The sequence below is a fragment of the Oncorhynchus masou genome, chromosome 31 (assembly GCF_036934945.1).
Source record: "Oncorhynchus masou masou isolate Uvic2021 chromosome 31, UVic_Omas_1.1, whole genome shotgun sequence".
Taxonomy (NCBI): Eukaryota; Metazoa; Chordata; class Actinopteri; order Salmoniformes; family Salmonidae; genus Oncorhynchus; species Oncorhynchus masou.
The window spans coordinates 1,836,092-1,858,591 of NC_088242.1; the positions used below are offsets into that span (position 1 = coordinate 1,836,092).

A 22,500-nucleotide genomic window follows, 5' to 3' on the forward strand; every position below is an offset into this window, starting at 1 on the left:
TAACAGTAACAGTAGCAGTAACAGTAACAGTAACAGTAACAGTAGCAGTAACAGTAACAGTAACAGTAGCAGTAACAGTAGCAGTAACAGTAGCAGTAACAGTAACAGTAGCAGTAACAGTTACAGTAGCAGCAGTAGTAACATTAGCAGCAGTTACAGTAGCAGCAGTAGTAACATTAGCAGCAGTAACAGTAGTAGTAGCAGTAACAGTAACAGGTGCAGTAACAGTAGTAGTAACAGTTACAGTAGCAGCAGTAGTAACATTACTAGCAGTTACAGTAGCAGCAGTAGTAACATTAGCAGCAGCAACAGTAACAGTAACAGTAACAGTAACAGTAGCAGTAACAGTAGTAGTAACAGTAGCAGTAGCAGTAACAGTAGTAGTAGTAGCAGTAACAGTAACAGTAACAGTAACAGTAACAGTAGCAGTAACAGTAACAGTAGTAGTAACAGTAACAGTAGTAGTAGCAGTAACAGTAGTAGTAGCAGTAACAGTAACAGTAACAGTAGCAGTAACAGTAGTAATAACAGTAACAGTAACAGTAACAGTAGTAGTAACAGTAACAGTAGTAGTAGCAGTAACAGTAACAGTAACAGTAGCAGTAACAGTAGCAGTAACAGTAACAGTAACAGTAACAGTAGCAGTAGTAGTAGCAGTAACAGTAGTAGTAGCAGTAACAGTAACAGTAACAGTAACAGTAACAGTAACAGTAGTAATAACAGTAACAGTAACAGTAACAGTAGCAGTAACAGTAGTAGTAACAGTAGCAGTAACAGTAACAGTAACAGTAACAGTAACAGTAACAGTAACAGTAACAGTAGTAATAACAGTAACAGTAACAGTAACAGTAGTAGTAACAGTAACAGTAGTAGTAGCAGTAACAGTAACAGTAACAGTAGCAGTAACAGTAGTAGTAGCAGTAACAGTAACAGTAGCAGTAACAGTAGTAGTAACAGTAACAGTAACAGTAACAGTAGTAGTAACAGTAACAGTAGTAGTAGCAGTAACAGTAACAGTAACAGTAACAGTAGCAGTAGTAGTAGCAGTAACAGTAGTAGTAGCAGTAACAGTAGTAGTAGCAGCAGTAACAGTAACAGTAGTAGTAACAGTAACAGTAGTAGTAGCAGTAACAGTAACAGTAACAGTAACAGTAGCAGTAGTAGTAGCAGTAACAGTAGTAGTAGCAGTAACAGTAACAGTAGTAATAACAGTAACAGTAACAGTAACAGTAGCAGTAACAGTAACAGTAACAGTAGCAGTAGCAGTAACAGTAACAGTAACAGTAACAGTAGCAGTAGCAGTAACAGTAACAGTAGCAGTAGCAGTAACAGTAACAGTAACAGTAACAGTAACAGTAGCAGTAACAGTAGCAGTAACAGTAGCAGTAACAGTAACAGTAACAGTAACAGTAGCAGTAACAGTAACAGTAGTAGTAACAGTAACAGTAACAGTAGCAGTAACAGTAGTAGTAGCAGTAACAGTAACAGTAACAGTAACAGTAGCAGTAACAGTAGCAGTAACAGTAACAGTAGCAGTAACAGTAGTAGTAACAGTAGCAGTAACAGTAACAGTAATAGTAACAGTAGCAGTAGTAGTAGCAGTAACAGTAGCAGTAACAGTAACAGTAACAGTAACAGTAGTAGTAGCAGTAGCAGTAACAGTAACAGTAACAGTAACAGTAATAGTAACAGTAGTAGTAACAGTAGCAGTAACAGTAACAGTAACAGTAACAGTAGTTGTAGCAGTAGCAGTAACAGTAACAGTAACAGTAACAGTAGCAGTAACAGTAGTAGCAGTAACAGTAACAGTAACAGTAACAGTAATAGTAACAGTAGTAGTAGCAGCAGTAGTAACAGTAACAGTAACCGTAACAGTAGTAATAGTAGCAGCAGTAACAGTAGCAGCAGTAATAGTGCACCTTAATGTAATTTAACATTCAAATCAAAAATCAAATCCAATTTTTATTTGTCACATACACATGTTTAGCAGATGTTAATGCGAGTGTAGCGAAATGCTTGTGCTTCCAGTTTCGACAATGCAGTAATAACCAACAAGTAATCTAACTAACAATTCCAAAACTAATACCTTATACACAGTGTAAGGGGATAAGGAATATGTACATAAAGATATGAATGAGTGATGGTGCAGAGCAGCATAGGCAAGATACAGTAGATGGTATCGAGTACAGTATATACATATGAGATGAGTATGTAAACAAAGTGGCATAATTAAAGTGGCTAGTGATACATGTATTACATAAGGATGCAGTAGATGATAGAGTACAGTATATACGTATACATATGAGATGAATAATGTAGGGTATGTAAACATTATATTAGGTAGCATTGTTTAAAGTGGCTAGTGATATATTTTACATCCTTTCCCATCAATTCCCATTATTGAAGTTGAGTTGAGTCAGTGTGTTGGCAGCAGCCACTCAATGTTAGTGGTTGCTGTTTAACAGTCTGATGACCTTGAGATAGAAGCTGTTTTTCAGTCTCTCGGTCCCAGCTTTGATGCACCTGTACTGACCTCGCCTTCTGGATGATAGCGGGGTGAACAGGCAGTGGCTCGGGTGGGTGTTGTCCTTGATGATCTTTATGGCCTTCCTGTAACATCGGGTGGTGTAGGTGTCCTGGAGGGCAGGTAGTTTGCCCCCGGTGATACGTTGTGCAGACCTCACTACCCTCTGGAGAGCCTTACGGTTGTGGGCGGAGCAGTTGCCGTACCAGGCGGTGATACAGCCCGCCAGGATGCTCTCGATTGTGCATCTGTAGAAGTTTGTGAGTGTTTTTGGTGACAAGCCAAATTTCTTCAGCCTCCTGAGGTTGAAGAGGCACTGCTGCGCCTTCTTCACGATGCTGTCTGTGTGAGTGGACCAATTTAGTTTGTCTGTGATGTGTATGCCGAGGAACTTAAAACTTACTACCCTCTCCACTACTGTTCCATCGATGTGGATAGGGGGGTGTTCCCTCTGCTGTTTCCTGAAGTCCACAATCATCTCCTTAGTTTTGTTGACGTTGAGTGTGAGGTTATTGTCCTGACACCACACTCCGAGGGCCCTCACCCCCTCCCTGTAGGCCGTCTCGTCGTTATTGGTAATCAAGCCTACCACTGTTGTGTCGTCCGCAAACTTGATGATTGAGTTGGAGGCGTGCGTTGCCGCGCATTCGTGGGTGAACAGGGAGTACAGGAGAGGGCTCAGAACGCACCCTTGTGGGGCCCCAGTGTTGAGGATCAGCGGGGTGGAGATGTTGTTGCCTACCCTCACCACCTGGGGGCGGCCCGTCAGGAAGTCCAGTACCCAGTTGCACAGGGCGGGGTCGAGACCCAGGGTCTCGAGCTTGATGACGAGCTTGGAGGGTAGTATGGTGTTAAATGCCGAGCTGTAGTCGATGAACAGCATTCTCAAATAGGTATTCCTCTTGTCCAGATGGGTTAGGGCAGTGTGCAGTGTGGTTGAGATTGCGTCGTCTGTGGACCTATTTGGGCGGTAAGCAAATTGGAGTGGGTCTAGGGTGTCAGGTAGGGTGGAGGTGATATGGTCCTTGACTAGTCTCTCAAAGCACTTCATGATGACGGAAGTGAGTGCTACGGGGCGGTAGTCGTTTAGCTCAGTTACCTTAGCTTTCTTGGGAACAGGAACAATGGTGGCCCTCTTGAAGCATGTGGGAACAGCAGGGATCAGCAATGGTCAGCTTTTCCGAACGGGGGGCGGGGCAGGGCCTTATATGTGTCACGGAAGTTAGAATAGCAATGATCCAAGGTTTTGCCAGCCCTGGTTCCGCAATCGATATGCTGATACATTTTAGGGAGTCTTGTTTTCAGATTAGCCTTGTTAAAATCCACAGCAACAATGAATGCAGCCTCAGGATGTATGGATTCCAGTTTGCAAAGAGTCAAATAAAGTTTGTTCAGAGCCATCGATGTGTCTGCTTGGGGGGGGATATATACGGCTGTGATTATAATCGAGGAGAATTCTCTTGGTAGATAATGCGGTCTACATTGGATTGTGAGGAATTCTAAATCAGGTGAACAGAAGGATTTGAGTTCCTGTATGTTTCTGTGATCACACCACGTCTCGTTAGCCATAAGGCATACGCCCCCACTACTCTTCTTACCAGAAAGGTGTTTGTTTCTGTCAGCGCGATGTGTGGAGAAACCCGCTGGCTGCACCGCATCTGAGAGCGTCTCTCCAGTGAGCCATGTTTTCGTGAAGCAAAGAACGTTACAGTCTCTGATGTCCCTCTGGAATGCTACCCTTGCTCGGATTTCATCAACCTTGTTGTCAAGAGATTGGACATTGGCGAGAAGAATGCTAGGAAGTGGGGCACGATGTGCCCGTCTCCGTAGTCTGACCAGAAGACTGCCTCGTTTCCCTCTTTTACGAAGTCGTTTTTTTGGGTCGCCGGCTGGGATCCATTCCGTTGTCCTGTTTGTAAGGCAGAACACAGGATCCGTTTCGCAAAAGTCATATTCTTGGTTGTACTGATGGTGAGTTGACGCTGCTCTTATATTCAGTAGTTCTTCTCGACTGTATGTAATGAAACCTAAGATGACCTGGGGTACTAATGTAAGAAATAACACGTAAAAAAACAAAAAACTGCTTAGTTTCCTAGGAACGCGAAGCGAGGCGGCCATCTCTGTCGGCGCCGGAAGTATTGTTGTTGTGAATTGGACCATTTTCCTGTCCTGCTAAGCATTCAAAATGTAATGAGTAGTTTTGGATGTCAGGGATAATGTATGGAGTAAAAAGTACATTATTTTCTTCAGGAATATAGTAAAGAAAAAGTTGTCAAAAATATAAACAGTGAAGTACAGATACCCTCAAAAAACGACTTAAGTAGTACTTTAACGTAGTTTTACTGAAGTACTTTACACCACTGGGTAACAGATATGTGAATTTATCAAAAAATTATTTGTTTTTGAATTCTTTGTGGATCTGTGTAATCAGAGGGAAATATGTCTCTCTAATATGGTCATATATTGGGCAGGAGGTTAGGAAGTGCAGCTCAGTTCCAACCTCATTTTGTGGTCAGTGAGCACATAGCCTGTCTTCTCTTGAGAGCCATGTCTGCCTCTCTCCCCCTCTCTCTCTCCCTCTCCCTCTCTCTTTCCCTCTCTCTCCCTCTCTGTCTCTCTTTCCCTCTCTCTCCTCCTCTCTCCCTCCCTCTCCCTCTCTCTTTCCCTCTCTCTCTCTCTTGCTCCCTCTCCCTCTCTCTTCCCTCTCTCTCTTGCTCCCTCTCCCTCTGCTCCCTCTCCCTCTCTCTCTCTCCCTCTCTCTTTTCCTCTCTCTCCCTCTCCCTCTCTCTTCCCTCTCTCTCCCTCTACCTCTCTCTTCCCTCTCTCTTCCCTCCCTCTCCCTCTCTCTTCCCTCTCTCTCTCTCCCCTCTCCCTCTCCTCTCTCTTCCCTCTCTCTTCCCTCTCCCTTCCCTCTCTCTCCCTCTCCCTCTCCCTCTCTTCCCTCTCTCTCTCTCCCTCTCCCTCTCTCTTCCCCCTCTCTCTCTCCCTCTCTCTTTTCCTCTCTCTCCCTCTCCCTCTCTCTTCCCTCTCTCTCCCTCTATCTCCTTCTCAGCTATTCTTTTTTGGCTGAGTATTTATAGAAAATCCCACTGTCACATATAGTTTTACAGAAAGCATGAGCTGGCGTACCCACAGAGAAATGATTTAGTTTAGAGGTGCTGACTAATGGTGAATAAACTGGAAGCTATATAAATATATATAAATATATAGCAAAAAGAGTCAGACGGCTCTATATACAAACTCCCAGTCATTTATTGGGTAAAACACCAACATTTCTCCCTGAAGAAGACGCGGTAAATAACTGAGGGTTTATTTATAGTGTTTGCCACTTTCTTTGTTATTTATGTAGCTTCCACATACCCATACAGTAGCAGTAGCAGCATATTTCCCTCTATAATTTCATATATGAGTATGTACGTATGCTCTGTTCAGGACAAGTCTAACGGGCACCAAGGTGATTAATAGATGTTGTGTTCATATTTATTTACTTGATTTACGTTGTTTTGCTAGTTTACTAGCATCCCAAATAGCAACCTAAAATTTCTGTAATTCTATCATTTCATATTTAGTGCTTTTGACCAGTGGGCATTTTATTACATTTTTTTCTACCCCGCAATTCGATCATTGGAGAGGCCATTATAGCACCTTCACTAGTTTACTCCATCACTAGTTTTGCACCTTCTCACAATGTAACAGTATAACTTTAGACCGTCCCCTCGCCCATACCCGGGCGCGAACCAGGGACCCTCTGCACACATCAACAACAGTCACCCACGAAGCATCGTTACCCATCGCTCCACAAAAGCCGCGGCCCTTGCAGAGCAAAGGGGAACTACTACTTCAAGGTCTCAGAGCAAGTGACGTCACCGATTGAAACGCTATTTAGCGCGCTCCACCGCTAACTAAGCTAGCCGTTTCACATCCGTTACACTCACCCCCCTTTTGACCTCCTCCTTTTCCGCAGCAACCAGTGATCCGGGTCAACTGCATCAATAGAACAGTAAGAAGTGGATTAATTGTCATGTATTCATACCACGATCATCTAACGTAATTATCCAGTTAGTTGGAAAATTCTCAACCGTGAGGATTGACTTCAAATTAAATGTTTACCGATAATTACGCTCATCAGCAGACGACGCTTCAGCCTAATGCATCAAATTATTAGCCGGGGACATTATCAACATAAACCTTTAACTTATTCATGGTCTTTTATCAACATTATATGGGAATAATAGGCATTTTATCTACGAAAATGTAGTCTATTTTTGAACGAAGTAACCATTTTCATTTCACGATAGAAATAAATGTAAAAATACACAGGCTGAGGATCTGGCTTTTGCAAGCGCCAACATACCTCTGGAAAAAGTTGCCGATCCCAGAATGCAGGCATTCAGTAAGACATGTCAGGAATGGTAGAAGACTAAACACCTCCATAATAACAGACACATCCACTGACACACAAGACCAACGTGGTCTTCTTATGTTGGAGGACAGCAAGGTGAAGATGTTGTTCTAGCTGACAGTGTATTGACAGCTAGGTGAAGATGTTGTTCTAGCTGACACAGTGTATTGACAGCTAGGTGAAGATGTTAGATGTTGTTCTAGCTGACACAGTGTATTGACAGCTAGGTGAAGACGTTAGATGTTGTTCTAGCTGACACAGTGTATTGACAGCTAGGTGAAGATGTTAGATGTTGTTCTAGCTGACACAGTGTATTGACAGCTAGGTGAAGATGTTAGATGTTGTTCTAGCTGACACAGTGTATTGACAGCTAGGTGAAGATGTTAGATGTTGTTCTAGCTGACACAGTGTTTTGACAGCTAGGTGAAGACGTTAGATGTTGTTCTAGCTGACACAGTGTATTGACAGCTAGGTGAAGATGTTAGATGTTGTTCTAGCTGACACAGTGTATTGACAGCTAGGTGAAGATGTTGTTCTAGCTGACACAGTGTATTGACAGCTAGGTGAAGATGTTGTTCTAGCTGACACAGTGTATTGACAGCTAGGTGAAGATGTTAGATGTTGTTCTAGCTGACACAGTGTATTGACAGCTAGGTGAAGATGTTGTTCTAGCTGACACAGTGTATTGACAGCTAGGTGAAGATGTTGTTCTAGCTGACACAGTGTATTGACAGCTAGGTGAAGATGTTAGATGTTGTTCTAGCTGACACAGTGTATTGACAGCTCGGTGAAGATGTTGTTCTAGCTGACACAGTGTATTGACAGCTAGGTGAAGACGTTAGATGTTGTTCTAGCTGACACAGTGTATTGACAGCTAGGTGAAGATGTTAGATGTTTTTCTAGCTGACACAGTGTATTGACAGCTAGGTGAAGATGTTAGATGTTGTTCTAGCTGACACAGTGTATTGACAGCTAGGTGAAGATGTTAGATGTTGTTCTAGCTGACACAGTGTATTGACAGCTAGGTGAAGATGTTAGATGTTGTTCTAGCTGACACAGTGTATTGACAGCTAGGTGAAGATGTTGTTCTAGTTGACACAGTGTAATGACAGCTAGGTGAAGATGTTAGATGTTGTTCTGGCTGACACAGTGTATTGACAGCTAGGTGAAAATGTTGTTCTAGCTGACACAGTGTATTGACAGCTAGGTGAAGATGTTGTTCTAGCTGACACAGTGTATTGACAGCTAGGTGAAGATGTTGTTCTAGCTGACACAGTGTATTGACAGCTAGGTGAAGACGTTAGACGTTGTTCTAGCTGACACAGTGTAATGACAGCTCGGTGAAGATGTTAGATGTTGTTCTGGCTGACACAGTGTATTGACAGCTAGGTGAAGATGTTGTTCTAGCTGACACAGTGTATTGACAGCTAGGTGAAGACGTTAGACGTTGTTCTAGCTGACACAGTGTATTGACAGCTAGATGAAGACGTTAGATGTTGTTCTGGCTGACACAGGGTATTGACAGCTAGGTGAAGATGTTAGATGTTGTTCTCGCTGACACAGTGTATTGACAGCTAGGTGAAGATGTTAGATGTTGTTCTAGCTGACACAGTGTATTGACAGCTCGGTGAAGATGTTAGATGTTGTTCTGGCTGACACAGTGTATTGACAGCTCGGTGAAGATGTTAGATGTTGTTCTAGCTGACACAGTGTAATGACATCTCGGTGAAGATGTTAGATGTTGTTCTGGCTGACAGTGTATTGACAGCTAGGTGAAGATGTTAGATGTTGTTCTGGCTGACACAGTGTATTGACAGCTAGGTGAAGATGTTGTTCTAGCTGACACAGTGTATTGACAGCTAGGTGAAGATGTTAGATGTTGTTCTAGCTGACACAGTGTATTGACAGCTAGGTGAAGACGTTAGATGTTGTTCTAGCTGACACAGTGTATTGACAGCTAGGTGAAGATGTTAGATGTTGTTCTAGCTGACACAGTGTATTGACAGCTAGGTGAAGATGTTAGATGTTGTTCTAGCTGACACAGTGTATTGACAGCTAGGTGAAGATGTTAGATGTTGTTCTAGCTGACACAGTGTATTGACAGCTAGGTGAAGATGTTAGATGTTGTTCTAGCTGACACAGTGTATTGACAGCTAGATGAAGACGTTAGATGTTGTTCTAGCTGACACAGTGTATTGACAGCTAGGTGAAGATGTTAGATGTTGTTCTAGCTGACACAGTGTATTGACAGCTAGGTGAAGATGTTAGATGTTGTTCTAGCTGACACAGTGTATTGACAGCTAGGTGAAGATGTTAGATGTTGTTCTAGCTGACACAGTGTTTTGACAGCTAGGTGAAGACGTTAGATGTTGTTCTAGCTGACACAGTGTATTGACAGCTAGGTGAAGATGTTAGATGTTGTTCTAGCTGACACAGTGTATTGACAGCTAGGTGAAGATGTTGTTCTAGCTGACACAGTGTATTGACAGCTAGGTGAAGATGTTAGATGTTGTTCTAGCTGACACAGTGTATTGACAGCTAGGTGAAGATGTTGTTCTAGCTGACACAGTGTATTGACAGCTAGGTGAAGATGTTGTTCTAGCTGACACAGTGTATTGACAGCTAGGTGAAGATGTTAGATGTTGTTCTAGCTGACACAGTGTTTTGACAGCTAGGTGAAGATGTTGTTCTAGCTGACACAGTGTATTGACAGCTAGGTGAAGACGTTAGATGTTGTTCTAGCTGACACAGTGTATTGACAGCTAGGTGAAGATGTTAGATGTTGTTCTAGCTGACACAGTGTATTGACAGCTAGGTGAAGATGTTAGATGTTGTTCTAGCTGACACAGTGTATTGACAGCTAGGTGAAGACGTTAGATGTTGTTCTCGCTGACACAGTGTATTGACAGCTAGGTGAAGATGTTAGATGTTGTTCTAGCTGACACAGTGTATTGACAGCTAGGTGAAGATGTTGTTCTAGTTGACACAGTGTAATGACAGCTAGGTGAAGATGTTAGATGTTGTTCTAGCTGACACAGTGTAATGACAGCTCGGTGAAGATGTTGTTCTAGCTGACACAGTGTATTGACAGCTAGGTGAAGATGTTAGATGTTGTTCTAGCTGACACAGTGTATTGACAGCTAGGTGAAAATGTTGTTCTAGCTGACACAGTGTATTGACAGCTAGGTGAAGATGTTGTTCTAGCTGACACAGTGTATTGAGAGCTAGGTGAAGATGTTGTTCTAGCTGACACAGTGTATTGACAGCTAGGTGAAGATGTTAGACGTTGTTCTAGCTGACACAGTGTATTGACAGCTAGGTGAAGATGTTAGATGTTGTTCTCGCTGACACAGTGTATTGACAGCTCGGTGAAGATGTTAGATGTTGTTCTAGCTGACACAGTGTATTGACAGCTAGGTGAAGATGTTAGACGTTGTTCTAGCTGACACAGTGTATTGACAGCTAGGTGAAGATGTTAGATGTTGTTCTCGCTGACACAGTGTATTGACAGCTAGGTGAAAATGTTAGATGTTGTTCTGGCTGACACAGTGTAATGACAGCTCGGTGAAGATGTTAGATGTTGTTCTAGCTGACACAGTGTATTGACAGCTAGGTGAAGATGTTAGACGTTGTTCTAGCTGACACAGTGTATTGACAGCTAGGTGAAGATGTTAGATGTTGTTCTGGCTGACACAGTGTATTGACAGCTAGGTGAAAATGTTAGACGTTGTTCTAGCTGACACAGTGTATTGACAGCTAGGTGAAGATGTTAGATGTTGTTCTGGCTGACACAGTGTATTGACAGCTAGGTGAAGATGTTAGATGTTGTTCTAGCTGACACAGTGTATTGACAGCTAGGTGAAGATGTTAGATGTTGTTCTGGCTGACACAGTGTATTGACAGCTAGGTGAAAATGTTAGATGTTGTTCTGGCTGACACAGTGTATTGACAGCTAGGTGAAGATGTTAGATATTGTTCTAGCTGACACAGGGTATGCCCATCTTCAGAACAGACAACAAAATGTCTATCCTACCCATACAACAGACAAAGAATACGTTGTGAAATATTGATGTAGTCTTTTATTCAAGCGATATTCTGATTTAGAATGTTTTATATTTTCTAGTTGGATTCATAGTCTCTCCTCCGAATTGCCCCGTTTATATAGCCTCCTCTGATCAGGGAATTAAATCTGTTGGATCATGGAAAGTGAGGTGTAGAAACACTGTGGTATTCCCTGCCAAATAACAGGCTTTGTGTAATTAAGATTAGTTTGCAATGCCACCCCCATCACTGGTTACTCCATCACTGGTTACTCCTCCACTGGTTACTCCATCACTGGATACTCCATAACTGGTTACTGCATCACTGGTTACTCCACCACTGGTTACTCCATCACTGGTTACTCCTCCGCTGGTTACTCCTTCACTGGTTACTCCATCACTGGTTACTCCTTCACTGGTTACTCCATCACTGGTTACTCCATCACTGGTTACTCCTTCACTGGTTACTCCATCACTGGTTACTCCATCACTGGTCACTCCACCACTGGTTACCCCATCACTGGCTACTCCATCACTGGTTACTCCATCACTGGTTACTCCATCACTGATTACTCCATCACTGGTTACTCCATCATAGGTTACTCCATCACTGGTTACTCCATCACAAGTTACTCCATCACACGTTACTCCATCACGGGTTACTCCATCACAAGTTACTCCATCACTGGTTACTCCATCACTGGCTACTCCATCACTGGTTTACTCCATCACTAGTTTATTCCATCACTTGTTTACTCCATCACTTGTTACTCCATCACTGGTTTACTCCATCACTGGTTACTCCACCACTGGTTACTTCATCACAAGTTACTTCATCACAAGTTACTCCATTACAAGTTACTCCACCACAGGTTACTCCATCACTGGTTTACTCCATCACTGGTTACTCCATCACTGGTTACTCCACCACTGGTTACTCCACCACTAGTTACGTCATCACAAGTTACTTCATCACAATTTACTCCATCACAAGTTACTTCATCACACGTTACTCCATCACAATTTACTCCATCACTGGTTTACTCCATCACTGGTTTATTCCATCACAAGTTTACTCCATCACGGGTTACTCCACCACTGGTTACTCATCACAAGTTACTCCATCACAAGTTACTTCATCACAAGTGACTCCATCACAACTTACTTCATCACAAGTTACTTCATCACAAGTTACTCCATCACAAGTTACTCCATCACTGGTTTACTCCATCACTAGTTTATTTCATCACTAGTTTATTCCATTGCTGGTTACTCCATCACTTGATACTCCACCACTAGTTACTCCGTCACCTTGTCCACCTAACCTCCGTCCACCTTGTCTACCCTGGTTATAAATGTTGTCCAATCTCATCCACCTTGTCTTCCCTGGTTATAAATACTGTCCAGTCTCATCCACCTTGTCTTCCCTGGTTATAAATACTGTCCAGTCTCATCCACCTTGTCTACCCTGGTTATAAATATTGTCCAGTCTCGTCCACCTTGTCTACCCTGGTTATAAATATTGTCCAGTCTCGTCCACCTTGTCTTCCCTGGTTATAAATGTTGTCCAGTCTCGTCCACCTTGTCTTCCCTGGTTATAAATGTTGTCCAGTCTCGTCCACCTTGTCTTCCCTGGTTATAAATGTTGTCCAGTCTCGTCCACCTTGTCTTCCCTGGTTATAAATACTGTCCAGTCTCATCCACCTTGTCTACCCTGGTTATAAATATTGTCCAGTCTCGTCCACCTTGTCTTCCCTGGTTATAAATGTTGTCCAGTCTCGTCCACCTTGTCTTCCCTGGTTATAAATGCTGTCCAGTCTCATCCACCTTGTCTTCCCTGGTTATAAATATTGTCCAGTCTCATCCACCTTGTCTACCCTGGTTATAAATACTGTCCAGTCTCATCCACCTTGTCTTCCCTGGTTATAAATACTGTCCAGTCTCATCCACCTTGTCTACCCTGGTTATAAATACTGTCCAGTCTCATCCACCTTGTCTTCCCTGGTTATAAATATTGTCCAGTCTCATCCACCTTGTCTACCCTGGTTATAAATACTGTCCAGTCTCATCCACCTTGTCTTCCCTGGTTATAAATACTGTCCAGTCTCATCCACCTTGTCTACCCTGGTTATAAATACTGTCCAGTCTCATCCACCTTGTCTTCCCTGGTTATAAATACTGTCCAGTCTCGTCCACCTTGTCTTCCCTGGTTATAAATACTGTCCAGTCTCGTCCACCTTGTCTCCACCTTGTCTTCCCTGGTTATAAATACTGTCCAGTCTCGTCCACCTTGTCTACCCTGGTTATAAATACTGTCCAGTCTCGTCCACCTTGTCTACCCTGGTTATAAATACTGTCCAGTCTCATCCACCTTGTCTTCCCTGGTTATAAATACTGTCCAGTCTCATCCACCTTGTCTTCCCTGGTTATAAATACTGTCCAGTCTCATCCACCTTGTCTTCCCTGGTTATAAATACTGTCCAGTCTCATCCACCTTGTCTACCCTGGTTATAAATACTGTCCAGTCTCGTCCACCTTGTCTTCCCTGGTTATAAATACTGTCCAGTCTCGTCCACCTTGTCTACCCTGGTTATAAATATTGTCCAGTCTCATCCACCTTGTCTTCCCTGGTTATAAATATTGTCCAGTCTCATCCACCTTGTCTTCCCTGGTTATAAATACTGTCCAGTCTCGTCCACCTTGTCTTCCCTGGTTATAAATACTGTCCAGTCTCGTCCACCTTGTCTACCCTGGTTATAAATACTGTCCAGTCTCATCCACCTTGTCTTCCCTGGTTATAAATATTGTCCAGTCTCATCCACCTTGTCTTCCCTGGTTATAAATACTGTCCAGTCTCATCCACCTTGTCTTCCCTGGTTATAAATACTGTCCAGTCTCATCCACCTTGTCTACCTTGGTTATAAATATTGTCCAGTCTCATCCACCTTGTCTTCCCTGGTTATAAATATTGTCCAGTCTCATCCACCTTGTCTTCCCTGGTTATAAATATTGTCCAGTCTCATCCACCTTGTCTTCCCTGGTTATAAATACTGTCCAGTCTCATCCACCTTGTCTTCCCTGGTTATAAATATTGTCCAGTCTCATCCACCTTGTCTTCCCTGGTTATAAATACTGTCCAGTCTCGTCCACCTTGTCTTCCCTGGTTATAAATACTGTCCAGTCTCATCCACCTTGTCTTCCCTGGTTATAAATACTGTCCAGTCTCGTCCACCTTGTCTTCCCTGGTTATAAATACTGTCCAGTCTCATCCACCTTGTCTTCCCTGGTTATAAATACTGTCCAGTCTCATCCACCTTGTCTTCCCTGGTTATAAATACTGTCCAGTCTCATCCACCTTGTCTACCTTGGTTATAAATATTGTCCAGTCTCATCCACCTTGTCTTCCCTGGTTATAAATATTGTCCAGTCTCATCCACCTTGTCTTCCCTGGTTATAAATATTGTCCAGTCTCATCCACCTTGTCTTCCCTGGTTATAAATACTGTCCAGTCTCATCCACCTTGTCTTCCCTGGTTATAAATATTGTCCAGTCTCATCCACCTTGTCTTCCCTGGTTATAAATATTGTCCAGTCTCGTCCACCTTGTCTTCCCTGGTTATAAATACTGTCCAGTCTCATCCACCTTGTCTACCCTGGTTATAAATACTGTCCAGTCTCATCCACCTTGTCTACCCTGGTTATAAATACTGTCCAGTCTCATCCACCTTGTCTACCCTGGTTATAAATACTGTCCAGTCTCATCCACCTTGTCTACCGTGGTTATAAATACTGTCCAGTCTCATCCACCTTGTCTACCCTGGTTATAAATACTGTCCAGTCTCATCCACCTTGTCTTCCCTGGTTATAAATACTGTCCAGTCTCGTCCACCTTGTCTACCCTGGTTATAAATACTGTCCAGTCTCGTCCACCTTGTCTACCCTGGTTATAAATACTGTCCAGTCTCATCCACCTTGTCTTCCCTGGTTATAAATACTGTCCAGTCTCATCCACCTTGTCTTCCCTGGTTATAAATACTGTCCAGTCTCGTCCACCTTGTCTTCCCTGGTTATAAATACTGTCCAGTCTCATCCACCTTGTCTACCCTGGTTATAAATACTGTCCAGTCTCGTCCACCTTGTCTTCCCTGGTTATAAATACTGTCCAGTCTCGTCCACCTTGTCTACCCTGGTTATAAATATTGTCCAGTCTCATCCACCTTGTCTTCCCTGGTTATAAATATTGTCCAGTCTCATCCACCTTGTCTTCCCTGGTTATAAATATTGTCCAGTCTCATCCACCTTGTCTTCCCTGGTTATAAATACTGTCCAGTCTCATCCACCTTGTCTTCCCTGGTTATAAATATTGTCCAGTCTCATCCACCTTGTCTTCCCTGGTTATAAATACTGTCCAGTCTCATCCACCTTGTCTTCCCTGGTTATAAATACTGTCCAGTCTCATCCACCTTGTCTTCACTGGTTATAAATACTGTCCAGTCTCATCCACCTTGTCTACCCTGGTTATAAATACTGTCCAGTCTCGTCCACCTTGTCTTCCCTGGTTATAAATACTGTCCAGTCTCATCCACCTTGTCTTCCCTGGTTATAAATATTGTCCAGTCTCATCCACCTTGTCTTCCCTGGTTATAAATACTGTCCAGTCTCATCCACCTTGTCTTCCCTGGTTATAAATACTGTCCAGTCTCATCCACCTTGTCTTCCCTGGTTATAAATATTGTCCAGTCTCATCCACCTTGTCTTCCCTGGTTATAAATACTGTCCAGTCTCATCCACCTTGTCTTCCCTGGTTATAAATATTGTCCAGTCTCATCCACCTTGTCTTCCCTGGTTATAAATATTGTCCAGTCTCGTCCACCTTGTCTTCCCTGGTTATAAATACTGTCCAGTCTCATCCACCTTGTCTACCCTGGTTATAAATACTGTCCAGTCTCGTCCACCTTGTCTTCCCTGGTTATAAATATTGTCCAGTCTCATCCACCTTGTCTTCCCTGGTTATAAATATTGTCCAGTCTCATCCACCTTGTCTTCCCTGGTTATAAATACTGTCCAGTCTCATCCACCTTGTCTTCCCTGGTTATAAATACTGTCCAGTCTCATCCACCTTGTCTTCCCTGGTTATAAATACTGTCAGTCTCATCCACCTTGTCTTCCCTGGTTATAAATACTGTCCAGTCTCGTCCACCTTGTCTTCCCTGGTTATAAATACTGTCCAGTCTCGTCCACCTTGTCTTCCCTGGTTATAAATACTGTCCAGTCTCGTCCACCTTGTCTTCCCTGGTTATAAATATTGTCCAGTCTCATCCACCTTGTCTACCCTGGTTATAAATACTGTCCAGTCTCATCCACCTTGTCTACCCTGGTTATAAATACTGTCCAGTCTCATCCACCTTGTCTACCCTGGTTATAAATACTGTCCAGTCTCATCCACCTTGTCTTCCCTGGTTATAAATACTGTCCAGTCTCGTCCACCTTGTCTTCCCTGGTTATAAATACTGTCCAGTCTCATCCACCTTGTCTTCCCTGGTTATAAATACTGTCCAGTCTCATCCACCTTGTCTTCCCTGGTTATAAATACTGTCCAGTCTCATCCACCTTGTCTACCTTGGTTATAAATATTGTCCAGTCTCATCCACCTTGTCTTCCCTGGTTATAAATATTGTCCAGTCTCATCCACCTTGTCTTCCCTGGTTATAAATATTGTCCAGTCTCATCCACCTTGTCTTCCCTGGTTATAAATACTGTCCAGTCTCATCCACCTTGTCTTCCCTGGTTATAAATATTGTCCAGTCTCATCCACCTTGTCTTCCCTGGTTATAAATATTGTCCAGTCTCGTCCACCTTGTCTTCCCTGGTTATAAATACTGTCCAGTCTCATCCACCTTGTCTACCCTGGTTATAAATACTGTCCAGTCTCATCCACCTTGTCTACCCTGGTTATAAATACTGTCCAGTCTCATCCACCTTGTCTACCCTGGTTATAAATACTGTCCAGTCTCATCCACCTTGTCTACCGTGGTTATAAATACTGTCCAGTCTCATCCACCTTGTCTACCCTGGTTATAAATACTGTCCAGTCTCATCCACCTTGTCTTCCCTGGTTATAAATACTGTCCAGTCTCGTCCACCTTGTCTACCCTGGTTATAAATACTGTCCAGTCTCGTCCACCTTGTCTACCCTGGTTATAAATACTGTCCAGTCTCATCCACCTTGTCTTCCCTGGTTATAAATACTGTCCAGTCTCATCCACCTTGTCTTCTCTGGTTATAAATACTGTCCAGTCTCGTCCACCTTGTCTTCCCTGGTTATAAATACTGTCCAGTCTCATCCACCTTGTCTACCCTGGTTATAAATACTGTCCAGTCTCGTCCACCTTGTCTTCCCTGGTTATAAATACTGTCCAGTCTCGTCCACCTTGTCTACCCTGGTTATAAATATTGTCCAGTCTCATCCACCTTGTCTTCCCTGGTTATAAATATTGTCCAGTCTCATCCACCTTGTCTTCCCTGGTTATAAATATTGTCCAGTCTCATCCACCTTGTCTTCCCTGGTTATAAATACTGTCCAGTCTCATCCACCTTGTCTTCCCTGGTTATAAATATTGTCCAGTCTCATCCACCTTGTCTTCCCTGGTTATAAATACTGTCCAGTCTCATCCACCTTGTCTTCCCTGGTTATAAATACTGTCCAGTCTCATCCACCTTGTCTTCACTGGTTATAAATACTGTCCAGTCTCATCCACCTTGTCTACCCTGGTTATAAATACTGTCCAGTCTCGTCCACCTTGTCTTCCCTGGTTATAAATACTGTCCAGTCTCATCCACCTTGTCTTCCCTGGTTATAAATATTGTCCAGTCTCATCCACCTTGTCTTCCCTGGTTATAAATACTGTCCAGTCTCATCCACCTTGTCTTCCCTGGTTATAAATACTGTCCAGTCTCATCCACCTTGTCTTCCCTGGTTATAAATATTGTCCAGTCTCATCCACCTTGTCTTCCCTGGTTATAAATACTGTCCAGTCTCATCCACCTTGTCTTCCCTGGTTATAAATATTGTCCAGTCTCATCCACCTTGTCTTCCCTGGTTATAAATATTGTCCAGTCTCGTCCACCTTGTCTTCCCTGGTTATAAATACTGTCCAGTCTCATCCACCTTGTCTACCCTGGTTATAAATACTGTCCAGTCTCGTCCACCTTGTCTTCCCTGGTTATAAATATTGTCCAGTCTCATCCACCTTGTCTTCCCTGGTTATAAATATTGTCCAGTCTCATCCACCTTGTCTTCCCTGGTTATAAATACTGTCCAGTCTCATCCACCTTGTCTTCCCTGGTTATAAATACTGTCCAGTCTCATCCACCTTGTCTTCCCTGGTTATAAATACTGTCCAGTCTCATCCACCTTGTCTTCCCTGGTTATAAATACTGTCCAGTCTCGTCCACCTTGTCTTCCCTGGTTATAAATACTGTCCAGTCTCGTCCACCTTGTCTTCCCTGGTTATAAATACTGTCCAGTCTCGTCCACCTTGTCTTCCCTGGTTATAAATATTGTCCAGTCTCATCCACCTTGTCTACCCTGGTTATAAATACTGTCCAGTCTCATCCACCTTGTCTACCCTGGTTATAAATACTGTCCAGTCTCATCCACCTTGTCTACCCTGGTTATAAATACTGTCCAGTCTCATCCACCTTGTCTACCCTGGTTATAAATACTGTCCAGTCTCATCCACCTTGTCTTCCCTGGTTATAAATACTGTCCAGTCTCATCCACCTTGTCTTCCCTGGTTATAAATACTGTCCATTCTCATCCACCTTGTCTTCCCTGGTTATAAATACTGTCCAGTCTCGTCCACCTTGTCTTCCCTGGTTATAAATACTGTCCAGTCTCGTCCACCTTGTCTTCCCTGGTTATAAATACTGTCCAGTCTCATCCACCTTGTCTTCCCTGGTTATAAATACTGTCCAGTCTCGTCCACCTTGTCTTCCCTGGTTATAAATACTGTCCAGTCTCATCCACCTTGTCTACCCTGGTTATAAATACTGTTCAGTCTCATCCACCTTGTCTACCCTGGTTATAAATACTGTCCAGTCTCATCCACCTTGTCTACCCTGGTTATAAATACTGTCCAGTCTCGTCCACCTTGTCTTCCCTGGTTATAAATATTGTCCAGTCTCATCCACCTTGTCTACCCTGGTTATAAATACTGTCCAGTCTCATCCACCTTGTCTTCCCTGGTTATAAATACTGTCCAGTCTCGTCCACCTTGTCTTCCCTGGTTATAAATATTGTCCAGTCTCATCCACCTTGTCTTCCCTGGTTATAAATACTGTCCAGTCTCGTCCACCTTGTCTACCCTGGTTATAAATATTGTCCAGTCTCATCCACCTTGTCTTCCCTGGTTATAAATACTGTCCAGTCTCGTCCACCTTGTCTACCGTGGTTATAAATATTGTCCAGTCTCATCCACCTTGTCTTCCCTGTTTATAAATACTGTCCAGTCTCGTCCACCTTGTCTTCCCTGTTTATAAATACTGTCCAGTCTCGTCCACCTTGTCTTCCCTGGTTATAAATACTGTCCAGTCTCGTCCACCTTGTCTTCCCTGGTTATAAATATTGTCCAGTCTCGTCCACCTTGTCTTCCCTGGTTATAAATACTGTCCAGTCTCATCCACCTTGTCTTCCCTGGTTATAAATACTGTCCAGTCTCGTCCACCTTGTCTACCCTGGTTATAAATACTGTCCAGTCTCGTCCACCTTGTCTACCCTGGTTATAAATACTGTCCAGTCTCATCCACCTTGTCTTCCCTGGTTATAAATATTGTCCAGTCTCGTCCACCTTGTCTTCCCTGGTTATAAATACTGTCCAGTCTCGTCCACCTTGTCTACCCTGGTTATAAATACTGTCCAGTCTGAGAGAGTAGCTCAAGTCTTTGAACCAAAGGGCTTTGAGTTTGAACCCTTAACACGGTTACCACATGGTAGAGTGGACGGGGCTTTGAGGTTGAACCCTTTGAGGTTGATGATAATTCAGGTCATTCAGGTCTATGGGTAGTGATGATAATTTAGGTCTATGGGTAGTGGTGATAATTCAGGTCTATGGGTAGTGGTGATAATTTAGATCTATGGGTAGTGGTGATAATTCAGGTCTATGGGTAGTGGTGATAATTCAGGTCTATGGGTAGTGGTGATAATTTAGGTCTATGGGTAGTGGTGATAATTTAGGTCTATGGGTAGTGATGATAATTCAGGTCTATGGGTAGTGGTGATAATTTAGGTCTATGGGTAGTGGTGATAATTTAGGTCTATGGGTAGTGGTGATAATTTAGGTCTATGTGTAGTGGTGATAATTTAGGTCTATGGGTAGTGGTGATAATTTAGGTCTATGGGTAGTGATGATAATTCAGGTCTATGGGTAGTGGTGATAATTCAGGTCTATGGGTAGTGGTGATAATTTAGGTCTATGGGTAGTGGTGATAATTCAGGTCTATGGGTAGTGGTGATAATTCAGGTCTATGGTAACACCCTTAGATGATGATAATAATATAAGATTTCTCGTTAGATTACTCGTTGGTTATTACTGCATTGTCGGAACTAGAAGCACAAGCGTTTCGCTACACTCGCATTAACATCTGCTAACCATGTGTATGTGACCAATACATTTGATTTGATTTGATTTGAAAAGACTGCCCGCCTCACGGTCATTTACCGTGAATTAACATAAACACGTGTATCATCTCCAGGCCTCCACATCCTACAAGCCTGACGCAGACCTTTGGAACATCAATATTTTAACAAGTCTAATCAATCAATTTAATATACACCATCACAAAACACAAATCCATTTTTTATTTTAGGCAGGTCTAACAAAACATTATGATATGAAGGAAGTGTATTTCAGAGAAACAGAATAGACTTTTATAGACTATTGATGATTTGAGAAAGTCACTTAAAAAAGAAGCTTGTGCTCTATGATCCTATTTTAACCCATCAGACTATTCTCAATTTTATATTGTCTTTACTAATATTTTAAATTATTATTTATTAAACTAGCCAAGTCAGTTAAGAACAATTTCTTATTTTCAATGAGGAACAGTGGATTAACTGCCTGTTCAGGGGCAGAATGAGAGATTCGTACCTTGTCAGCTCAGAGGTTTGAACTTGCAACCTTCCGGTTACTAGTCCAACACTCTAACCACTAGGCTACCCTGCTGCCCCAGCTTAGAATGGCCCATTATCAAATGGGCAGGGACAGGAACAGGGGGGGGGGGTGGACATGTCATCTGCCTCTGCCTTCGAATAGCAAATGGAAGTCTCTTTCCCGCCTGTTCGTTCAGGTACTCTGGGGGTTTTCACTCCGTGCCTCATCCACTGTTTCAGGAACATTTCGGTCTCTTGCTGCGTGACAGGTGCTATTCAGCACAAACTCTGTGTGCCATGGGCTTCCAGAACCTAGTTCCTGCAGCTACCAAGTGTTTAATTTGGGAAAACCAAGATGAAATCTCTTGTAGATTCACTATAATTGTAGACTAACTCTGTAAACCTGCCCGGCACGATCAACGAACCAACTGTCTCGTCTAGATCTATAGGTTCCCTCCCAGTCTGATGGATATAGGGTTTGGAGCATAGCATCAGGTGTCCATCCAGTATAGGCCTATCTATAGGTTCTCTCCCAGTCTGATGGATATAAGGTTTGGAGCATAGCATCAGGTAACCAGTCCATCCAGTATGCATAATAATACAGTCCATATTCAAAATGTTTGAAATGTTGGAATAAAGGCTCGACCAATTAAAGACCAGTTTACATCTGTTTTATTTTTATTTATTTTTTATGTTCTGCGGTGCAAAATAAATGGGCTCCCGAGTGGCGCAGTGGTCTAAGGCACTGTATCATCTCTAAGGCACTGTATCATCTCTAAGGCACTGTATCATCTCTAAGGCACTGTATCATCTCTAAGGCACTGTATCATCTCTAAGGCACTGTATCATCTCTAAGGCACTGTATCATCTCTAAGGCACTGTATCATCTCTAAGGCACTGTATCATCTCTAAGGCACTGTATCATCTCTAAGGCACTGTATCATCTCTAAGGCACTGTATCATCTCTAAGGCACTGTATCATCTCTAAGGCACTGTATCATCTCTAAGGCACTGTATCTCAATGCTAGAGGTGTCACTACAGACACCCTGGTTCAAATCCAACTGGCTGTGATTGGGAGTCCCTTAGTGCATTTCACAATTGGCCCAGCGTCGTCCAGGTTACGGGAGGGTTTGGCCCGGGGTAGGCCCGAGCATTGTAAAATAATAATTTGTTCTTAAATGACTTGCCTAGTTAAATAAAGGTTCAATAAATAAATACAAATATGCTGTAGGGCCATTAGGACCTGATGGAGGGACAATAGAGCCCTGAGTACCAGGCCATTAGGACCTGATGGAGGGACAATAGAGCCCTGAGTACCAGGCCATTAGGACCTGATGGAGGGACAATAGAGCCCTGAGTACCAGGCCATTAGGACCTGATGGAG

General features: G+C 43.0%; 1 protein-coding gene across 1 annotated transcript in view; it reads left to right on the forward strand.

The window, feature by feature from the left end:
• Positions 1-22,500, forward strand: part of LOC135524871 (netrin receptor UNC5B-b-like) — a 98,749-nt gene that overhangs the window by 37,615 nt on the left and 38,634 nt on the right. The window contains exon 6 of the mRNA XM_064952726.1: positions 11,196-11,684. Coding sequence (XP_064808798.1) covers positions 11,196-11,684 — 489 coding nt within the window. The remainder of the gene's footprint in view (positions 1-11,195; positions 11,685-22,500) is intronic.